This window comes from Oreochromis niloticus, linkage group LG22 (assembly GCF_001858045.2).
Source record: "Oreochromis niloticus isolate F11D_XX linkage group LG22, O_niloticus_UMD_NMBU, whole genome shotgun sequence".
In the NCBI taxonomy this organism is placed as follows: Eukaryota; Metazoa; Chordata; class Actinopteri; order Cichliformes; family Cichlidae; genus Oreochromis; species Oreochromis niloticus.
In genome coordinates this window covers 15,950,607-15,973,411 of record NC_031985.2, presented here as the reverse complement: position 1 = coordinate 15,973,411, position 22,805 = coordinate 15,950,607, and the positions used below count along the sequence as shown (strand labels likewise).

The following is a 22,805-nucleotide window of genomic DNA, read 5'->3' as shown; positions in this document are numbered from 1 at the left end:
GTCATCCAATCTCTGAGGCCGAGCACTGCCACCCGACGGAGAAAACTGATTGCCGCCGCTTATATCTGTGAGCTCATGCTTTCATTCACTACCCACAGTTTGTGACTGTAGGTGAGGGTAGGGATGCAGGTAAACTAGAGTGTTGCTTTTTTGCTCAGCTCTCTTGAAATTTCGTCCAGAATCATCAAATGAAATGGTGGCAAAGTGGACTTGTGAAGACACGACAGCGTAACTTTGGTTTCTGTTACCATACTTTCATCTTCCTTTGCGCAACACGGCATTTGCTGTTCTCTATACGCACTTATTTTCTCTCTTGCGGGCAGTTGCACAAAAGTCCCCTCGCCCAACGTGGGGCTCGAACCCACGACCCTGAGATTAAGAGTCTCATGCTCTCCCGACTGAGCTAGCCGGGCTTCTTCAGAAGCCAGTCTTTGAGATGGACACACGTTCTTATTTCTGGGGGAGGTTGACTAGCATTTCAAGAGGAAGCAAAGAAAGCACAGACTACTTTCAAGTTTTTCTATCATCCATTCAAGCTCTTATGTCCTTGTATGCATGCCACACCACGGGCATGCTCCGGTTGAGACGACTGAATGTCTCCCGGGGAATCTTCTCCCCAGATCTGGACCAGGGCATCGCTGAGCTCCTGGACAGTCTGAGTTCCAACCTGGAGGTGTCACATGGACCAAAGCTAAATGTCCCAGGGTGTTGTATTGAATTTTGGTCAAGTAGGCCAATATAGGGTTGGGGGTGGGGAGTGTCGGCCAACGGTATCAGTTCCCACGCAAACTGCCTGCATACTCTTGTCGGATGAGGCGGGCAGCAGGAAGAAGCCAGGAGCCAATGCACCAGCGTAGGGTCTGCCTGCATACTCTTGTCGGATGAGGCCGGGCAGCAGGAAGAAAGCCAGGAGCCAATGCACCAGCGTAGGGTCTGACAGTGGGTCAGAGAATTTCATCCCCATACCTAATGGCACTCATTGTGCCGTTGCCTTGCCTGTAGAGGCCTGTGCATACCTCAGTGCATGTGCCTCTCCAGACCATCACTGACCCACCAGCAAAGTGCTCACAATCAAGCATGTTACATTGAGCATAAAGTTCCCCACGACTTCTCGGGAAGCTTTCACATCTGTTATATGTTCTCAGGGTAAACCTGCTGTCCTCTGTGAAAAGCACAGGGTGCCAGTGGTGGAGGTGGCAATTCTGGTATTCCATGACAAATGCCAGATACAAGCGGATTTCAATTCAGGCTTCCACTTAGAAAGCAGAGCTCTGTCATGTTAATGAAAGCTCTTCACTACAAAAGTTCCTGTAACCTGCAAAGCTCATTTCACAGCAAGCCTACAGCTACCTCAACAACCCGCAGTTTGTTGAGTTTAACACACAAAGGTTCACGAAGTTCTTGAAAACAGATTTTTAAATAAGGAAAGCAGATGTCAGGAGTGGGATTTGAACCCACGCCTCCATTTGGAGACCAGAAGTCCCTTTTGTCTGGAAGGAGCCCATCCTTGAGTCTGGCGCCTTAGACACTCGGCCATCCTGACGAGTTGACCAACCACCTCTTCAAAGTCATCCTGGATGTTCAATTGTCCGAACCACCTCAGCAGGCTCCTTTCGATGTGGAGGAGTTGCAGGTGTCATCTGAGTTCCTCCTGAAATACTAAGCTTGTCATCCAATCGCTGAGGCCGAGCACTGCCACCCGACGGAGAAAACTGATTGCCGCCGCTTATATCTGTGAGCTCATGCTTTCATTCACTACCCACAGTTTGTGACTGTAGGTGAGGGTAGGATGCAGGTAAACCTAGAGTGTTGCTTTTTTGCTCAGCTCTCTTGAAATTTCGTCCAGAATCATCAAATGAAATGGTGGCAAAGTGGACTTGTGAAGACACGACAGCGTAACTTTGGTTTCTGTTACCATACTTTCATCTTCCTTTGCGCAACACGGCATTTGCTGTTCTCTATACGCACTTATTTCTCTCTTGCGGGCAGTTGCACAAAAGTCCCCTCGCCAACGTGGGGCTCGAACCCACGACCCTGAGATTAAGAGTCTCATGCTCTCCCGACTGAGCTAGCCGGGCTTCTTCAGAAGCCAGTCTTTGAGATGGACACACGTTCTTATTTCTGGGGAGGTTGACTAGCATTTCAAGAGGAAGCAAAGAAAGCACAGACTACTTTCAAGTTTTTCTATCATCCATTCAAGCTCTTATGTCCTTGTATGCATGCCACACCACGGGCATGCTCCGGTTGAGACGACTGAATGTCTCCCGGGAATCTTCTCCCCAGATCTGGACCAGGGCATCGCTGAGCTCCTGGACAGTCTGAGTTCCAACCTGGAGGTGTCAGATGACCAAAGCTAAATGTCCCAGGGGTGTTGTATTGAATTTTGGTCAAGTAGGCCAATATAGGGTTGGGGGGTGGGGAGTGTCGGCCAACGGTATCAGTTCCCACGCAAACTGCCTGCATACTCTTGTCGGATGAGGCCGGGCAGCAGGAAGATAGCCAGGAGCCATTGCACCAGCGTAGGGTCTGACAGTGGGTCAGAGAATTTCATCCCCATACCTAATGGCACTCATTGTGCCGTTGCCTGCCTGTAGAGCTGTGCATACCTCAGTGCATGTGCCTCTCCAGACCATCACTGACCCACCAGCAAAGCGCTCATAATCAAGCATGTTACATTGAGCATAAAGTTCCCCACGACTTCTCGGGAAGCTTTCACATCTGTTATATGTTCTCAGGGTAAACCTGCTGTCCTCTGTGAAAAGCACAGGGTGCCAGTGGTGGAGGTGGCAATTCTGGTATTCCATGACAAATGCCAGATACAAGCGGGATTTCAATTCAGGCTTCCACTTAGAAAGCAGAGCTCTGTCATGTTAATGAAAGCTCTTCACTACAAAAGTTCCTGTAACCTGCAAAGCTCATTTCACAGCAAGCCTACAGCTACCTCAACAACCCGCAGTTTGTTGAGTTTAACACACAAAGGTTCACGAAGTTCTTGAAAACAGATTTTAAATAAGGAAAGCAGATGTCAGGAGTGGGATTTGAAACCACGCCTCCATTTGGAGACCAGAAGTCCCTTTTGTCTGGAAGGAGCCCATCCTTGAGTCTGGCGCCTTAGACCACTCGGCCATCCTGACGAGTTGACCAACCACCTCTTCAAAGTCATCCTGGATGTTCAATTGTCCGAACCACCTCAGCAGGCTCCTTTCGATGTGGAGGAGTTGCAGGTGTCATCTGAGTTCCTCCTGAAATACTAAGCTTGTCATCCAATCTCTGAGGCCGAGCACTGCCACCCGACGGAGAAAACTGATTGCCGCCGCTTATATCTGTGAGCTCATGCTTTCATTCACTACCCACAGTTTGTGACTGTAGGTGAGGGTAGGGATGCAGGTAAACCTAGAGTGTTGCTTTTTTGCTCAGCTCTCTTGAAATTTCATCCAGAATCATCAAATGAAATGGTGGCAAAGTGGACTTGTGAAGACACGACAGCGTAACTTTGGTTTCTGTTACCATACTTTCATCTTCCTTTGCGCAACACGGCATTTGCTGTTCTCTATACGCACTTATTTTCTCTCTTGCGGGCAGTTGCACAAAAGTCCCCTCGCCCAACGTGGGGCTCGAACCCACGACCCTGAGATTAAGAGTCTCATGCTCTCCCGACTGAGCTAGCTGGGCTTCTTCAGAAGCAAGTCTTTGAGATGGACACACGTTCTTATTTCTGGGGGAGGTTGACTAGCATTTCAAGAGGAAGCAAAGAAAGCACAGACTACTTTCAAGTTTTTCTATCATCCATTCAAGCTCTTATGTCCTTGTATGCATGCCACACCACGGGGCATGCTCCGGTTGAGACGACTGAATGTCTCCCGGGGAATCTTCTCCCCAGATCTGGACCAGGGCATCGCTGAGCTCCTGGACAGTCTGAGTTCCAACCTGGAGGTGTCAGATGGACCAAAGCTAAATGTCCCAGGGGTGTTGTATTGAATTTTGGTCAAGTAGGCCAATATAGGGTTGGGGGGTGGGGAGTGTTGGCCAACGGTATCAGTTCCCACGCAAACTGCCTGCATACTCTTGTCGGATGAGGCCGGGCAGCAGGAAGAAAGCCAGGAGCCAATGCACCAGCGTAGGGTCTGCCTGCATACTCTTGTCGGATGAGGCCGGGCAGCAGGAAGAAAGCCAGGAGCCAATGCACCAGCGTAGGGTCTGACAGTGGGTCAGAGAATTTCATCCCCATACCTAATGGCACTCATTGTGCCGTTGCCTTGCCTGTAGAGGCCTGTGCATACCTCAGTGCATGTGCCTCTCCAGACCATCACTGACCCACCAGCAAAGCGCTCACAATCAAGCATGTTACATTGAGCATAAAGTTCCCCACGACTTCTCGGGAAGCTTTCACATCTGTTATATGTTCTCAGGGTAAACCTGCTGTCCTCTGTGAAAAGCACAGGGTGCCAGTGGTGGAGGTGGCAATTCTGGTATTCCATGACAAATGCCAGATACAAGCGGGATTTCAATTCAGGCTTCCACTTAGAAAGCAGAGCTCTGTCATGTTAATGAAAGCTCTTCACTACAAAAAGTTCCTGTAACCTGCAAAGCTCATTTCACAGCAAGCCTACAGCTACCTCAACAACCCGCAGTTTGTTGAGTTTAACACACAAAGGTTCACGAAGTTCTTGAAAACAGATTTTTAAATAAGGAAAGCAGATGTCAGGAGTGGGATTTGAACCCTCGCCTCCATTTGGAGACCAGAAGTCCCTTTTGTCTGGAAGGAGCCCATCCTTGAGTCTGGCGCCTTAGACCACTCGGCCATCCTGACGAGTTGACCAACCACCTCTTCAAAGTCATCCTGGATGTTCAATTGTCCGAACCACCTCAGCAGGCTCCTTTCGATGTGGAGGAGTTGCAGGTGTCATCTGAGTTCCTCCTGAAATACTAAGCTTGTCATCCAATCTCTGAGGCCGAGCACTGCCACCCGACGGAGAAAACTGATTGCCGCCGCTTATATCTGTGAGCTCATGCTTTCATTCACTACCCACAGTTTGTGACTGTAGGTGAGGGTAGGGATGCAGGTAAAGCTTGAGTGTTGCTTTTTTGCTCAGCTCTCTTGAAATTTCGTCCAGAATCATCAAATGAAATGGTGGCAAAGTGGACTTGTGAAGACACGACAGCGTAACTTTGGTTTCTGTTACCATACTTTCATCTTCCTTTGCGCATCACGGCATTTGCTGTTCTCTATACGCACTTATTTTCTCTCTTGCGGGCAGTTGCACAAAAGTCCCCTCGCCCAACGTGGGGCTCGAACCCACGACCCTGAGATTAAGAGTCTCATGCTCTCCCGACTGAGCTAGCCGGGCTTCTTCAGAAGCAAGTCTTTGAGATGGACACACGTTCTTATTTCTGGGGGAGGTTGACTAGCATTTCAAGAGGAAGCAAAGAAAGCACAGACTACTTTCAAGTTTTTCTATCATCCATTCAAGCTCTTATGTCCTTGTATGCATGCCACACCACGGGGCATGCTCCGGTTGAGACGACTGAATGTCTCCCGGGGAATCTTCTCCCCAGATCTGGACCAGGGCATCGCTGAGCTCTTGGACAGTCTGAGTTCCAACCTGGAGGTGTCAGATGGACCAAAGCTAAATGTCCCAGGGGTGTTGTATTGAATTTTGGTCAAGTAGGCCAATATAGGGTTGGGGGGTGGGGAGTGTCGGCCAACGGTATCAGTTCCCACGCAAACTGCCTGCATACTCTTGTCGGATGAGGCCGGGCAGCAGGAAGAAAGCCAGGAGCCAATGCACCAGCGTAGGGTCTGCCTGCATACTCTTGTCGGATGAGGCCGGGCAGCAGGAAGAAAGCCAGGAGCCATTGCACCAGCGTAGGGTCTGACAGTGGGTCAGAGAATTTCATCCCCATTCCCAATTGTCTGTTTACACGACCAATACGTTGAAGAAGGCGCAGCAGCACCTCTTCTTTCTCTGGAGATTGAAGTGTTTCGGCATGAGCCCCCACATAAACAGGATCTTCTACCGCTGTGACATTGCTGGATGCATCACCAACTGGTATACCAACAGCACCGCCATCAACCGCAAAGCTCTCCAGAAAGTTGTGCGGTGTTCTGAACAGATAATTGGAGGTGAGTTTTCCTCCCTCTAGGACATCTCCAAGAAGAAGTGCCTGAGGAAAGAGGGGAGGATAATCAATGACCATAAACTGTTCATCTACTTCCATCAGGCAGGAGATACTGCAGCATCCCATCCTGAAGCAGCACACTGAGGGACAGCCTTTTCCATCACAGTGTTGGGAAAGTTACTTTTAAAATGTATTCCGCTACAGATTACAGAATACATGCCCCAAAATGTATTTTGTAACGTATTTTGTTACGTTACTCAATGAGAGTAACATATTCTTAATACTTTGGATTACTTAATATATTATCAAGCTTTTTACAACTACATGAATATACTATTGCTGTGTGATTTATTACTATTCCTGAAGGATACTCACCATACCAATACCAACTAGATTTCTAAATCTTTATATAAAATGACTAACAGTAGGGTGGACATTAGGTAAGGCTGCACTTTTTCCAGCGATCTTGTATAGAAAACTATTCCGCGCATATATAAAACAGGTCCGCGGCTCCGAACCGTACTAAAGGCATCTCTGGCTAATACGTCGGGTTCCGTGTAGGGCTCGTAACTAGCTTTACTTTGCTATCTGGGTCAACTTTGCTAGCGAGAGACAGAGAGGGGCATTGAAAGGCCGCTCCAACGGAACTTATTGTTTCGGAGGAAAACACGAACACAGTGTACAGTCAAGTCTTAATAGCTTACTTACAACTGGGCTACACTGCCCATGAGGCTACATTCTTTAGGGCTATGCCTGTAATACTCTGCCTATTGCCTTTATATTAAATAATTTTTTGAACAATAATTAAAAAAATATTTTGTCACGTCATTACGTGGGCTGCAAGTAGAGGTGACATGGCCCGTGAGATTGAGACCCAGGCATTAGAGCCTCTTAATGCGTGTTTTGTTTGAGTTTCCACCGGCATGGAATTACCAAAAACAGAGAGGGTATAGCCTAACATATGAAACAGGAAAAGACCACGGTGTAATCCCTTTATTTAGTAACTGTATTCTGAATACCACCTTTATAAACGGTAACTGTAACGGAATACAGTTACTCATATTTTGTATTTTAAATATGTAACGGCGGTACATGTACTCCCCAACACTGTTCCATCTGGCCACCAGACTGCTGAACACTTCATAGACACTTCGACATTTATGCATTCCATATTGTACATATTGCCATTTCTTTTGCACAATATTCATACTGCTGACCTCTCTATATTTCATTTTATATATATGTAGATACATGCACACACACATATGTGTATATACATATGTATATATATATGTAAATATACATATGTATATATATTATTTGGTATATATATATATATATTTAGTAATGTGCATACATTCTTATGTTTTTACTTATATTTATTCTTGTAATTGTCACATTCCTGTTCCTATATTTGGCTTGTATCTTATGTTTCTGTATTTTGCCTACCACTGTTGCTTGTGAAGTAATTTCAATCACATGTGCTTTACCAGTGTACCAGCACATGTGATGTGACAATAAAAGTGATTTGATTTGATTTGTTTGAGATATGACACGGATGGAAAAATTGCCAGTGCCACTTGCCAAACCAATCGTGTTTCAGGGCTTTTCCCACTCTAGTGTACCTGTTGATAATTTCCTTAACTTCAAACTAGGTCAAACTGTCAAAAGTCCTGTCTGGTATATACCTGACTAAATTAATAACCTAGGAATTTAAATTATTAAAACAAAAGTCAAACCACCATAACTCTTGAACCATTAGCTTGATCGAAAAATTCCAATGGTTTCTGAAAACATCAACTCTGTCCTTTTCAGTGATTATCGGGTTTTTACAGAAAAAAAAAAACAACAAACACCAACAACAAAACAATGAAAAAACATGTTAAACATAACCCAAATGTCCAATAAACTATCTGTTTTCCCGAGAGCTCCATCTCTCTCACTAACTCCCTCTTCTCTCAGCCAACCTTCATCTTCATGCAGCTGATGTGACACCGTGCGTGGGATTATAGTAATAACACTAATATCACTGTAAAGTGTAGAGTCGCTGTTTTCTAGAAGTGTTGGAATTACTTCAATTGAGCAAATGGTTCAGCAGTTATAGGAGTTATAGATGTTTTAAAAAGTGTTGGGAAACACCCTTGTTCGCTACTGACTTGTTAGGCTTTAGAAGGATAATAGATGATGCTATACTCGGATTAAAATATTGTTCCTTTAATTTTTAAGTATATGTGCACCATACATGTATCCAGGTATTATCAGTGAAGTGCATACGCATGCTTTTCAAAATATAAAACTACCTCTTTAATGTAAAAGAATCACATGTTGTGCTGCCAGCTTTTTGTTTCTGGAGTTCTTGTTTCAGAACTTTAGAGATGTTTGAACTCTGAACCATGCCCTACAATTATTTTTTTCTGATCCAGACATCTGAAAGGTACCTGTAGCAAGTGGCAAAAGGAGGGTTTTATTTGTAGATGTAAAAAACAAAAAGACTGTTGCTCAGTCTGTGCACATTTTGAAAGGTTACAGGGAAAACTCCTGAATAACAGGGCTCAATTTAGAGCTGGCTGTCAGAATTTGAATAACTGATGTATTTCATCAGTGATGGTATTATTATTTAGATCTGTGAGCTTGGCTGTCCTTGTTCCTGGTACATCTACATAATGCTACACTGCCAATCACTTTGTGCACCTCTTCACACTCATAACCTGCATGTCCCTCAGCATTTTGCTCCCAGCAGACTCGGAGTTCAAATCAAAGCCATGTAATGACATAGAAATAGAGAGACACAGTAACCTTCGTTTGCTCAGCTGACACTGCATGTTCAATGAAAAACTGGATTAGATTAGCATTTTACATCATCTAATTGTTTCTGGCAACCATGAGAACTGAGATAATTTTGAGCCAGTTTGTTTATGAAGCATTTTATCTGCTTAGTGCAAACTTTGCTACCCACCAAGATGGCTCAATAAAATGTCTCTCTTATCTGATACGTAAATAAACTTTATTGTTTCTGACAGCTCTTACTTTGGTTTTACTCTACCGTAATCTTAAAATTATGACATCATGTCATATTGAGTCAAAACGTTTTTCTCTTTATTTAATTTGTGAGTGAGATGTATAACTGAGTACAGCCTGTATAAGTGGCATGCAGCAGTGCTCAGCTTGCCAAAAGATTGCGTATGTTTGCACAACAGCCTGCATTATTCACAACCTCGCCACTAACTACTTAATGGACTAGAGGGGAGCTATTGACCCTGTATGCTGACAAGGTCAGCTGACTATGTTTATTGGACTGTGTGTGTATTTGTGTGTGTAAGTCAGACAGAAACAGGAAAGAGAAACTAAAAGCAAAGGAGAGGGATTTCATTGAATCTCTGCCTTTGACCGAATATTTGACTGTACCTCTCTCCCTACTGCCTCTTTCAGGTGTAAGATGAAGCCATGCATATTCATTAGGAGGCTTAGAAATAAGGCTGCATGATGCTGAATATTAATGATGCTGTATGATTCTTTTTAATACCTACTTGTACAAGAATGAAGACAATTAAGACCAGGAAATTAACACAAATGTATCAGATATGACCTTCGTAATATCAAAAATCCAGGTCCATACATAACATATTTTAAGTGAAATTGATGAAATAACCTTCTGATAACTTTATCGCAACTAATTTCATTGTTAATTCATTGCTGTTAATGCAGTAGAGGGCATATAAAAGATAGATATAGCTTTTGTCTATGAAAACTGAATCTACTGCAGGTTTAAGGAAGTCTCTTCAGTTACAAGGGTGCATAAGTAAATGCCACAAACCAGCATTATTTCTAACGGCCAGCAGGGGGCAACTCCACTGGTTAAAACCCCCTTCAAGAAAACAAACAGGTTTGCAGACACATGACCACTAATCATGTGACATTAACAAGTCCGCCATTTTGGATGTGTGACCAAATGGTGAAATGTAGAGTCAAGTAAATAAAGCACCTATAGACTGCTTCCCAACCATCTGGCAACCAACAATTGCAAGGAAAAAAACAGTATTATAATAATTGCAAAATTGACTTACAAACTGTTCAGTGATCCCCTGGCAACCACCTGTCACTAGGGAAAAATGTGTATTCCCCAGTCAGTTGGCAGAAAAATTCCATATGATTGCTTTGTTCATTAGCATATTTTTGTAAACGGAAGTGACTGACTTACTGACTGGCCAGTGACTAACACTGGCCAGCAACTCTCCGGGCTGTAGTGAAACTTGTGTGAAACTTGCCACACAAATCAGAAATGGGGTTTTCCTACAGAGTGAAAGTTGGGCCCTTTGGCTTCAAGACCGTACTCAAGGGATTCACAAATATTTCACATGGACAGGACCTGAAAGATTGATACAAATATAAAATTACAGAAAAAATACCATCACAATTTGATCCACCATGTAATACCACCTGGAAAGTATCTGGCTGGCAGCAGTGCTTTTGAGCATTTCAACAAGATTCCACATATCGAAAAACGCCAGCACCACTTTAGTCAGACAGTACTGAAAAAGCAAGCTGCAGCTGTGAATTCATTTTCTCCATCATGAAGTTAAACAATTTGCACATCATATAAAAAAATCCCTAATTTCCATGAAAAATTATTCAAAATAGAAAGGTAATAGGGAAAAAAAGACACTTCAAAGACTTTTTTGCTTATCAAATTTCATTATAATCTATTTTAGTCGTCAAGTGTTTGCCAGAGTTAAATGTCAGAGTTAAAGCCATTACACTAATGAACCCTACAGTTTGAAGACATACATATTTTTTCATTATTAGATCACCCTGGAGGACCTAAAGCATAAAAGGCAGACAAAGATACCAGACAGCAGCGGCAGACCTTAAGCAAAACTGTCACTAAGGCTCTCTGTGGGCTCAATTATCCCTCATTTGAACAGAAGCAGAAGGACCCCAATTAGTGGTCTAACTTGACACTTGTGTTTGTCAGAGGGACTTCAGGCTGGAAACTCAGTATGAGAAGATTTTTGCTTCTAAGCCAAAAGGATGACTGTGTCAAAAGTCTAAATGTGATGGAGTGAGGACAATGGTTCCCCTGAAGCTTGTTTCACTGAAATCAAAGCAGAGGACACCTTACTTCTCTTCTGCCTTGTCATTGCTCACCACTTTAATTTCCTCTTCCACGGGCAACAGGAAAACACACACACATACTGCATGCAAACTACACACACAAACAACCTGCACTGTTATGAGCTTCGGGTTTTATTACTGCCCATGTTTTGTGACTCTAATTTCCTTTGAGAACTCTGTGATTTGCTTCTTAGCTAAATTCTTGTAAGCTAACTTACAAAGGCACTGACAGCAGCAATACTGTCATAATAACTTCTTTATGGATTAATTAAAATGTTATTACTTACAAATGTCAAGATGGAAAAGCAATGGGCAGATGTGGAAACAACTTATCAAAGCATAAACAGTAAAAATAGGTTGTATTTCAACCTAATTGTTACCTGAATCAACAGCATGCAGGCTGCAAGTCAATGATTTACATCCACAGCAGGTTTGTAGTCGATGTCTATATTTCTGCAGAACACTAGAGACCTCTGCTGGCCAGTAAAGATGTGGTTGGGGAAATTGTGCCAAGTAATGATGTAATTTTCCGGATTTAGAAACAAAGGCAACGAGTAGACTTGGCCTTAGCAAAGTAGGCCATCCCAAACCTGTCCAGAACTGAGCTGAGTATGACAAGGGTAACACATAATTTCTTAGGAAATAGCAGATGATATACTAAATCTTTTGCAGGATAACCATTTCAGTATGTTACAGATGGAAAGACGCAGGTTTAAATTAGATTAATGAAGACTGAGTGACGTTTACCTGCTTCACTACTTTAAAATCCTGCTATTTGTGGTTGCTGATTCACTGTCACGACTTACCACTTCACCATTGTTAATGTGTGTTTACACACATACACATTCAGAAGCGGTGGCGCATTGGTGCAGCGGTTACCACTATCACCTCACTCCAAAGGGGATCTGGGTTTGAATCTGCTGGCTGATTCCTTTCGGTGTGGAGTTTGCATGTTCTCTGGATTTCTCCAACAATCTAAAAACATGCGTGTAAATGTCTGTCTGTCCAAAGTATGATGAATTTTACCATATTATTGTCTTATCGACTTATTCATTTATTTGTTACAGTTTTTTCTTAACTCTGTTGTATGAGAGCTTCAAATACATTGTCAAAGGAGCCTTAAATCAGCTAAAATAGCTGTAATAATGATTTACTCTGTGATAAAATACATGATGTTGCTCATAGTGCAAGCAGTAGACTGTGCAGTCTGTTTTAAGCCTAAATACAAGCTAGGTGACGTTTTCTTTTTGCCTCCCTGTAGTTAACACTGTGTTTGGTAAACTTTAATCACAGTAATTTAAGATATTTTTTCCACATAAATAAGCTGGTTGCTTCATTTAATTATTATATCAGACAAATTAAAGTGTTGATGTTAAATTTAGTCTAACCCATGCTGGTTTAGCAGAAGAAACCTCCACCTCTGCCTTAGAATAAAATTACTTCGAGTCTCTTTTATATAATTTCTCATGGTTAGACCACTTAAAGTGCATCTTAAAATTATTTTATATAAATAAATCAAACATTTTTGTTGAGAAAACTTTTTAAAATACATAAGAAACATAGAAATCAACCAAAACTACAAAAATAAGCTGGTTGCTTCAGTAACCTGAATTATCTCCATCCATCCATCCATTTCCTTCCGCTTATCCGGGGCCGGGTCACGGGGGCAGCAGCCCAAGCAGAGAAGCCCAGACCTCCCTCTCCCCAGCCACCTCCTCCAGCTTGTCCTGGGGATACCAAGGCGTTCCCAGGGCAGCCGAGAGATATAATCTCTCCAGCTGGTCCTGGGTCTGCCCTAGGGCCTCCTCCCGGTGGGACATGCCCGGAAAACCTCACCCAGGAGGCGCCCAGGAGGCATCTTTGTCAGATGCCGAACCGCCTCAACTGGCTCCTTTCGATGTGGAGGAGCAGCGGCTCTACTCTGAGCCCCTCCCGAATGGCCAAACTTCTCACCCTATCTCTAAGGGAGAGGCCAACCACCCTTCGGCGGAAGCCCATTTCCGCCGCTTGTATTCGCGATCTCGTTCTTTCGGTCACTACCCACAGCTCGTGACCATAGGTGAGGGTAGAGGTGTAGATCGACCAGTTAATTGAGAGCTTCGCTTTTACACTCAGCTCTCTCTTCACCACAACAGACCGGTACAGCGTCCGCATTACTGCAGTCGCTGCACCAATCCATCTGTCGATCTCCTGCTCCCTTCTCGCATCACTCGTGAACAAGACCCCGAGATACTTAAACTCCTCCACTTGGGGCAGGAACTTGTCCCTGACCCGGAGTGGGCACTCCACCCTTTTCCAGCTGAGTACCACGGCCTCAGATTTGGGGGTGCTGATTCTCATTCCCACCGCTTTACACTCGGCTGCGAACAGTTCCAAGGCGACCTGAATTATCTTCACTGATATAATCAATTTTTGAATAACAATGTCAATCTGTTATACCATTTTACCAAAAGATCAGTATTTATTCTACTTTTGACTCTTTTTTTTCTTTTTTAAAAAGATCGTGTCTCCCTTCTTTGCAATAAGTCAGTCAGTTGTAAGAACAGACATCACACGTTCAAATGTATTCACCTACATTTGAAAGTAAAGTAATTTAGGGTGAGTTTATGCATCACTGTTTGTGCTCTTTCTATTTCCCATGCACAGTCTTGTGTTTTACTATAAAGGCCAGGCAGTGTGTGCTATGCTGGGTTCACTACACTGGTGTATGAAGCATGGATTCATGCTGCTCCACATGAAAACCCAAATTAATACCCAACCACAATGCTGACTGAATGGTCTCTCATCCATCTACAACCAGATGTTCAGCTGCAGAGTCTGATGAAGAGACGGACATCTGTCTGATGACTCTTGTCTCTATTACAACACTCTGATTAATACTCTCATTACAGACCCATGCATCTTAGCTGCTGCTCAATTTTCTGCCTCTAATCAGGAAACTCATTTAGTCTTGCTCTGGTTCCACCTCTCTTACAGGGTCCTTTCTCTATAAGGACCACCGAAGGACCATAAGTGACCAACACACATTCATACGCCTCTCAGCCACTGTGTGGGTTAATGTAATGAACCTTTATACTGCAGCTCATCAGTATGCTAAAAGGAAACCGAGGTTTGTCCCTGGATCAAGTGGAGTCAGTGCCCTCCACCCACACTCAAGAACATTACATTAGTATTGACTGCCCTCTGCTCCACCCAGGATTTATAGTACAAAATAATGTGAAAGGACTTCAGTTCAAACTCTTCTTAACCTCACAATGTTTTAATAAAAACTTAAGGCATGTATACACTAATGTGTGATATATTATGTGATTTATGCGAAAGTGTGACTTTACCTGTAATTGTCACTTGTCTTAACTAAAATAAAATGAAAAAGAATATAAAGGAAATAGCCTTACTTTAAATATTTGTTAGTTTGGTATAAAAAATGGTATTACAACTTGCCTGATGGGGATTTAAATGAACATGTTTATGTAGACTTTGCATCTCTGCAAGACTGAGAGTCCACTGCTTTCAAAAAGTTGTGTTTTTGTTGTAATTCCTGTACCGACTGTCCTAAATCTTGCCTCTATAATATACAACATGTTGAATAACAATTAAAAAGACTAAAACCAACTCTGAAAATAATAATATTAATAATGATAAAATAAACTAAAACAAAACACCATGTAAACTAACTGAAGCTAAACTGACTTAAAAATTAAGAGTCAAAATGATATAAATATAAAAACTAAATAGATAATACGAAACTAAAATATCGGAACGAATATTACGGAACTACAATTCCCAGAATGCCTGGGAGAGCCACGGCCATGAGTTGTGTGACTGCCACCGGACGGCTGTCGATGGAAAGTGCAGGAAAACGTGCTCAGTGACAGTCATACAAGCATGCACGCAGCTCTGCGCCGACCAGCTTCAGCAGCAGACATGTAAAAAGATGGATTAGAAAATAATGTGCCTCGCCTATCATCACCATCATCACCACTACCATGTTCCCGGGAGTTTTCTATGCACTGCTGGCGGGTTTCCTCGGGGCCGTGGCGTCGTCCTCGGCCAAACTGTCGCTGGGAGCCGACTACCTGAAGGGTGTCTGTGAAACCGGACTCCGGACATGGGGAGAACAGCGGAAATTCAGACAGGCGGACGAAACTACCGCCTGTGACCGGGTGAGGCATTGCCGCAGTTAAACTCGCTTTAATTATTAACACAGTGAGGGTGAATAATAATGCTCGCCTGCGAGCGGGGTGATTTCTCACGAAGGAAGTTAGGGGGGTTATCCCCGCCCGCCTCTCCTCACCGCCTCCCTCAGCATCAGCACCATCTGCGGCATCACACTGGGGGAGCCCGCGCAGGCAGTGGCGCGCTCGTGGCGTACCCGCGCCCCGAAGCACACCACTGCAGTTAGTGCGAGTATATTAAGGCGCTGTTTTATTCTATAAGCGTGAAATTTATCTCTGCGTGTAGATGATAAGCTGAACGGCTGGTATCTGATGGTGAGAATGTCAAGTTTTTCTGTGTATGACCTTCAAGCTGCCTACATACGTCACACAGTGATGTCAGAAGCATCTGCAGGCGGCTGTCTGAAGCCTTAAACTGTAGAAACGTGGAAATCAGCGACCCTGATACGTGATTTAAGGCACAAATGAATTGACAGAATTGCAAATTAGGATTGCAGGTGGATGCAAAGCGTATGTAAAGGCTGTTACTGTGCACCACGAGATTTGCCTGCCTCACATCAGACTACAGGACGTGGAAACATAGAGAAAAACAAACAGGAACAATGCACTGTGAAGCTTTGGAAAGTAAATGTTAGAACTAAGTGACTACCTTTGGCCACTGGCCCCTCTATGAGCATGATACTGCTGGAGGTTTCTTCCTGTTAAAAGGGAGTTTTTCCTTCCCACTGTCGCCAAGAGCTAGGGGGCTCTCTCATTGTTGGGGTTTTCTCTGTATTATTGTAGGGTCTTCACCTTACAGTCTAAAGCGCCTTGAGATGACTCTTGTTGTGATTTGGCGCTGTATAGTTAAAACTGAAGTGAATACCTTTTAACTAAGCTACATATCTTTTGGAGATGCATGGTACAACAAATTGTTTTATACTGTATGTTGGCGTATTTCTTTTGTGGTTCGCAGGGTTACATTCATTACGTTAGATCATCTAGCATTAGAGCTTGTACCATTATAATCCATTAGCATCAGTTTAATGATAAGACTAAAGTCAGTGTTGCTTTCGTCTCTTTTTGGGAAATGGATTATACTCAAAATAAGAAGAAGGTGTAGAGAAAGTCTGTATCCACAGCTCTTCAAAAGAAAGAGGAGTTCATTTTTTTAGAATATTATGTGTATTATTCCCATGATTTTTTCTTTTTACTGTAAGAGGAGAATACACTACAGTAATATTCACTCAAGTTTAAAGCAGGCCAACATTGCCCGGGGGTCCAAACAGTCTCCTGATGGGAAAATGGGCAAACGATATAGCTGAATAGACTTAGCAGTTCCAATTTTGCAAAACACAAACCATTCACAAAAATTTCACAGTTATAGAAAAGTTTGTCGCTCTTTTGTAAAAGTCTGCAAAAGGTCAACTGAATCAAACCATCTGCAGGTTCACATATTGTGTGGCGGTCTGTAACACACAGTGAGTCAGTTGAGATTTTGTGCATTAATACAAACAAAAAATTAAACAAGAGCTCTCAGAGAGTGCAACTTCCCCCGAAGGGCATGAGCTATACAAAGAACTTTGATGTTTTATGATGTTTTTATTCCAATATGATGACATCAACCCGTTATGGCATCAATGTGACGTCGTTGGACATTGTATTCGAAAAGGTGTGTTGTGCAGCTCTCTCCATCGCCTTTCATATAATATATTACTCAATGTGGTTGCTTGAAATTTTTTTTACAAGGTTAACTTTGACCGTGGGTGCTAACAATGAAGGTGAAAGTCAAATGTTAGCCAAACTAGGTATTCATGTCACCCAATACCTAGTACATTGTTGTGATATTTAAAGATGATCAGATGAGATCATGATGAGAGAAAAATTTGTCAGTCTTTAATAAGTTTCTTCTCTCGTCTTTCAGCTTCATATCCCTCTGAGGCTGCTGTGTGGCGGCCTGCTTTTCACCTGCAACGCTGTGATGTGGACCTTCCTTGCCAAAGCACTCAGGTATTCCTCGTCCTCCACCCGAACCACTGTGACCACCACTGCCTCCAACTTCATATCTTCCGTAAGTGACGATTTCTCTCTTCATGTCCTCTGAGTGAAATCCTTTACATCAGACAGTAGAGGGTGAAAATAATTTCACGTTGACCTTAACGTCCTTCCTTCTTACATAACCTGATTTATTTTAGAAAATAGGCTAGACTGTATTCAGAAATAACTTGTCACTGTGATTTATGGCTCTTCATTGTTAAGCTCAGCAGGGATATTGGCCATTAGGGCACCTTTATTGGCAATTTGTTTCTAAAAACAGGCGTGATGTTTTTTTCTTTGCAGGCTTTCCTGGGCCAGCTGATCTTTGGGGAAGCCCAGATAACATTGTGGTGGGTTGGGATCTCTCTGACCTTCTCTGGTTTGTTGGTACTGCAGAGGGTTTCGCCGCAGGATGGACAACAGAACACGGTTGCCAAAAAAGATGAATAATGTGACCTGTCTCTACTAGCTGGCTGTGGCTTGTGGTCTGTTTTGGCAGACATCTTCTCTGACTTCATTAGAGCCAAAGAGCAGTAAAATCTGAAATAGCAGTTGAATTTAAAGTGTTTTCTTCTTTAATCTGGCACACCTGAAAAATTCATTCCAAGTTATTATCCAGCTTGTTAAAGAGCAAGTGGAAATAGTTGTTTTCTTCCAGTCATATAACAAAATTCAGTTTCACCTGTTTAGCCTAAAGTGAAGTTATTAATTAACATACTTAAGAAAGGATTGCTTTATTGAAATCAATATCTGTTTTACAGGTTGCTGTTTGTAGCCCTGCAGGATGTAAAACCCTGCTGGATCAGCTGTGGTGCAGCCTTGTTTAGCCCTTTCCTAAAATCAGAGGAGATTTTGGCTTTCAGACAGTCCAACCAGAGCACATCCAAAGTCTGGCTAGTAGAGACAAAATAATGGATGGCTAAGTCTGAAATCATCTCTGTCCACATGCTTTACAAAGAAGCAAAAATTATACTAGCTTTACGTTACCTTTTGGAAAGTCAACAATAGCACAACAGCTTCTGAGCTAATGGAAAAGATAAAAAGGAAGATAAATAAAAAGGTTGTTAGATGTTTTGGGAAATGCATCTGTTTGGTTTCTTTTTGAGAGTTACATGAGAAGATTGATACCACTAACATGTCTTTAGAGACATACTTTATGAAGCCTCATCTGGCATAATTTAGCCTGACTGGAAACCAAAGGGTAGCTGGCCTGGCTCAGTGTCAAGATAACCAAATCTCCTCTTTTAAACACATTTAAATAATTCATGCATTATGTCATGTTTGTGTAATATATTCATAAACAGAACTGCAAAAATGACATTTATTGTCTTTGTAGGCGAATATCTGTGAAACTACTTTCTAACTAAGGGTAGTGACTTCCTTCCTGTTAAAGGGAGTCATTAAAACCAAAGTGTTGGTTTTACTCTTTGGTTTTTGACACAGAACACAAACTGGGAGTTACTAGATTATTAGGGGAAAAGTGATTGGAGACCATAAATGACCAAAATTATTGTAACTGTGTGCAATAAACCTACGATCTTGTTGCCTTTGAAACAGTTGCTTCAAAGACGGAACTGAGTCTGTGATCATTTGCAGTTGCTGTCTTCAGGCAATAAGAGCAAGTCTGCTATCAGTTTGTGATTGAATGGGTCCAATTTGGCAACTACATGCGATCTGTTGTGGTAATCCAATGATTAAATAAATTGGTGAAAAATTGCAAATCTGTTGCCATCTGCATATACAGAAAAATCACATTAACTACTTGCACTCAGAGTCCAACCAGAATCTCATAGAATTGAAAGAGAAGTTCCTCCACAATTAGTAATGTAGTTACTATAGGACAGCAGTATAACTGTAAAATGAAGTAGGTGCTTAACAACCTTGCTTTTCTAAGGAATATAACCAGAAACTACCCAGTTGGCAACTAGTTGAGTTGAGATGACTAATGCAAAGAGACATGGCAGACAAGTTGCACTCATCAGCACAGACAGACTCAGATTGATTGCATCATGTTGGCAATAATACTTTCAAACCCTTGTCAACCTGTCTGAGAGCAGTTGCTGTCACTCTGAGTCAGACTTCGATTTTCTGGAGACAGGTTGCCTCCCACCAGGCAACCTGTGCAATTGTCTTGCAACTGAAAGTAACTGCAGAGACTGAAGGTGTTAAATGCTCAATCTCTGAGCTACCAGTTGGTTGCTGCAACTAGTCATCTGGCAACAACCGATTTTTCCCAGGTGCAAGTTAGTCACCATCATATTTTTACTCTAGTGTGACCGAGCCATTAGACAGAGCATCCTTCGTCCTCCACCATTAACTGTATAGACATGAGAGTAATCAATCTTTTCATCTGACTGTCTGCAGAAAGGAATAGATACATTACTGTAAATGGAAATCTTTATAGGAAGACTCAAATAATACAGAAGGATAATTTGAGAATTTCTGCACATATTTGATTTCCATGTGTCATCATTAGCAATGGACAAATAGTATCTGCTGCTCTGTGCATCACTCAGCCTGTGCATTAGGTATTGTATTCCAAAAAGCTCTCTTAATTCTCCCATTTCCTTAAGTTGCTAAGACACTCACCACAACATCCTGCACCAACATTGCATTTTATGCATGCTCAAGGCAATGTTTTATAAGTGAAGTCCTTAGCTAATGAAGTGTGCTCATATTTTCATAAGTAATAATGCTTCTGATGTAGCACTCAAAGGCTCATCCCCCCGAGAGGAATTCTCTCTCTGCCTGAATTTATTTATTATTTTTATCTGCCTTTCTTGACAGCTTGAACCTTAACCTCGAGATATGAGCATGACACATATTTTGATTCAGAGGCGGCTGATTTTCGATTTCATGATAGATGTGTGCATATTCCCACGAGGGCCTGAACTCAGATAAATCACACCAAAGCATCCTCCTGCATCTACAATCCACTCAGAATCAGAGTGACGTCCCCTCTGTGAACCGCTTCATTAAACTTGTGACTTAAGTGTCCCTCGCTGTCTCTCCAGTGCCAGGCCTTGCGATTGCCAGTTGAGCTTTCTTTGACCTGAATTTAAATTCTCATATTAGTCTGTCGCACATCTTGAATAATAATTCATTATTTCTTTGGGTTTCATAGACATCTCTGTTCGCTAACAGCTTCCATCAACATCTCTGGATGTGTCGGTGAGAGTGCAATAACATATTTTCTCATACACTGTGATGTGTGTTGCTGGGAGGGAGCTGTGAACATTAATAAATGAAGAGAGAAAATGTCAATACGTGCTACCAGAGGGACGTTCTCTTAGTATAATCAGCTACAGGGATTTGCCTGAACAAGACATCAAAGGCTGCTTTAATGAACAGATCACATTTTGCTGTTGTTTGGATACATATCATAATATAAATGCATAATGGTAGCTATGGTACCTGTCTGTAGTATCTCACAGCAGTAACGCACAAATATATCAAATGTCCTTCCAAGTGCTGCTGTGAAGGTTTTGTACCATGTGATTTGCATCCCAGTTAATGTGACTGCAGTGACAATGTGACTATAATATTATCCTCTCATATTCAAGGCAGGCCGAGCAATATTTCACAGCAGGGATGTACATGAAGCATCATCAGATGTTTATGCCTCAATGTCTCGCTTTAATTTTAAAGTAACATTAAGATATTTTAACAGGAGCCTGATGAGACCATTATACCACTCTGTAAAAGAGCTTTGAGTGGTCAGCAAGACTAGAAGAGCGCCTGTATGCTAAGTTAAGCTAATCAACAACTGTTAGTTAGCTTAGCTCACCAAAAATATTTTAAATGGACTGTAAATACCAATACATTTGAAATTACAAGCTAAGCTGTTGGTTAGCCTAGTTAAGCATAAAGACTAAAAAGTAGATTGCTAGTAAATAACCATTTGATTTATATCCTATGCTAAGCTAGTCAAGTAGCTAACCTAGTTAGTTAGCTTAGCATGATTTAAAAATTTGTTACATAAATCCATATGCCAAACTATTTACAACCTAACTTAAACTAAAGACTAAAAACGGTTGCAAGCTAATTTAGATAACATCAATTCTTAAAAATGTCATATTCATTCATTGCCTGACTAGTATCAGTTTTCAGAGACTTTGCTTCTAGACCCCGTATCATAATGACTTTACATTTTTACACCTGGAGAGTCAAAATGTTAACAGAGTAATATGTGAGTGAGTTTTAGAGGGGTCTTTTAGACAGAGCCTCCGTCTCCCATTTGCAATCTTAATGCTAGGCCTATCTATGGCGTTCTTGGCTGTGGTAATGATCTCATCTGGCTCACAGCAAGAAATTAAATGCTGATGTATTTCTTTAATCTGCCTTTAATATCTGCCTGGCTTTTCTCCAGTTAACGGCATGATATGGGAAACCATCTTCCTGTGAAGCCACTCTCACTGTAAGATAAGCAGCCAGAGATTCTGCAGTAGCAAAAATTATAGCTTTGTGAGAGCAGCATGGTATTGAAGTGGCATGCATTTCTATCCGTGGGTGTCCAAAGTGATTAGAAAATCACTATAGTATGGCTTTGACCTGACAAGCTGCATGTCACAATGACAAGTTAATATGCTGCACTGCAGGAAAACTAAAATGGTCTTAGAAAGTCTTTAACTTGGTAGCTCTGTAATGCAACTATATGATGCAGCTGTTGAACCCAAATGATAATAGAATGGGTCATTTTCTGGTGATTTCACTACAGGCAAGATGCTGCATTCTGCATGCTCTATCCAGGCAGCTCTTTGATTTAAAACAGAATATTTCAAATAGTGACAAAACATGACTCTTCTACTGTGTGCTGGAAATTGTAGAGTTCATGTTTGAAAACAGCATAAGGGGAGCTCACTGAAGACCTGAAGGAAAACAGACTGATTTTGTGTCTGTTGTACTCCGGCTCCTGCTATAAGCAGCTCAGTCATCGCTTTAATCTGAAAGCTGCTACACCAAAATATTTCTTCTCATCTTCAACTTTTTAATATGCATTGAGACAGTTTGATTAGATTGCTCTGATATGAATCATTATTAAAATGCATTACAGATTATGTGGAACAAACATTTGTAAAAGTGTAAATATATTGTTAATATAGAAAAATGTGTAACGTAAGATCTCCATTGAGAAAAGGACCACCCAAACTATTAAACATCTCATCTAACAAACGGGTTGTTGACTCATTACTGTGTTGTAGTAAGATGCTATGAGTAAATCTGAAGCTCTGCTGTTTCCAGTTAATTCAGATTGAATGGGAGTGTGCGTTTTCACGAAGAAGAGGAGGAAGTTCAGCCATAGCAGTGTCCGATAAAGAGCAGCATTACTGTTGATAATGGGGCTGGAGAAAGTTCTGTCCTCGAGCTAGTTTACATCTACTT

General features: G+C 42.1%; 1 protein-coding gene and 7 non-coding genes across 8 annotated transcripts; 1 reads left to right on the top strand and 7 right to left on the bottom strand.

Annotated features, from left to right (window-relative positions):
• Positions 1-340: 340 nt before the first annotated feature.
• trnak-cuu (transfer RNA lysine (anticodon CUU)) lies at positions 341-413 on the bottom strand. Its single transcript has one exon. It is a non-coding gene; the product is annotated as a tRNA-Lys (tRNA).
• Positions 414-1,433: 1,020 nt separating this feature from the next.
• trnal-caa (transfer RNA leucine (anticodon CAA)) lies at positions 1,434-1,543 on the bottom strand. Its single transcript has 2 exons — positions 1,507-1,543; positions 1,434-1,479 (listed from the first exon to the last, which is right to left on the bottom strand). It is a non-coding gene; the product is annotated as a tRNA-Leu (tRNA).
• A 463-nt stretch (positions 1,544-2,006) lies between these two features.
• On the bottom strand, positions 2,007-2,078 carry trnak-cuu (transfer RNA lysine (anticodon CUU)). The gene has a single exon. It is a non-coding gene; the product is annotated as a tRNA-Lys (tRNA).
• A 945-nt stretch (positions 2,079-3,023) lies between these two features.
• On the bottom strand, positions 3,024-3,134 carry trnal-caa (transfer RNA leucine (anticodon CAA)). Its single transcript has 2 exons — positions 3,097-3,134; positions 3,024-3,069 (listed from the first exon to the last, which is right to left on the bottom strand). It is a non-coding gene; the product is annotated as a tRNA-Leu (tRNA).
• A 465-nt stretch (positions 3,135-3,599) lies between these two features.
• trnak-cuu (transfer RNA lysine (anticodon CUU)) lies at positions 3,600-3,672 on the bottom strand. Its single transcript has one exon. It is a non-coding gene; the product is annotated as a tRNA-Lys (tRNA).
• A 1,027-nt stretch (positions 3,673-4,699) lies between these two features.
• Positions 4,700-4,810, bottom strand: trnal-caa (transfer RNA leucine (anticodon CAA)). Its single transcript has 2 exons — positions 4,773-4,810; positions 4,700-4,745 (listed from the first exon to the last, which is right to left on the bottom strand). It is a non-coding gene; the product is annotated as a tRNA-Leu (tRNA).
• A 465-nt stretch (positions 4,811-5,275) lies between these two features.
• On the bottom strand, positions 5,276-5,348 carry trnak-cuu (transfer RNA lysine (anticodon CUU)). Its single transcript has one exon. It is a non-coding gene; the product is annotated as a tRNA-Lys (tRNA).
• A 9,711-nt stretch (positions 5,349-15,059) lies between these two features.
• tmem42b (transmembrane protein 42b) lies at positions 15,060-22,595 on the top strand. Its single transcript, XM_005457168.4, has 3 exons — positions 15,060-15,395; positions 17,311-17,457; positions 17,727-22,595. The coding sequence occupies exons 1-3, from the start codon at positions 15,219-15,221 to the stop codon at positions 17,871-17,873; spliced, it is 471 nt and encodes a 156-aa protein (XP_005457225.1). The 5' UTR covers positions 15,060-15,218; the 3' UTR covers positions 17,874-22,595.
• The last annotated feature ends 210 nt before the right edge of the window (positions 22,596-22,805 follow it).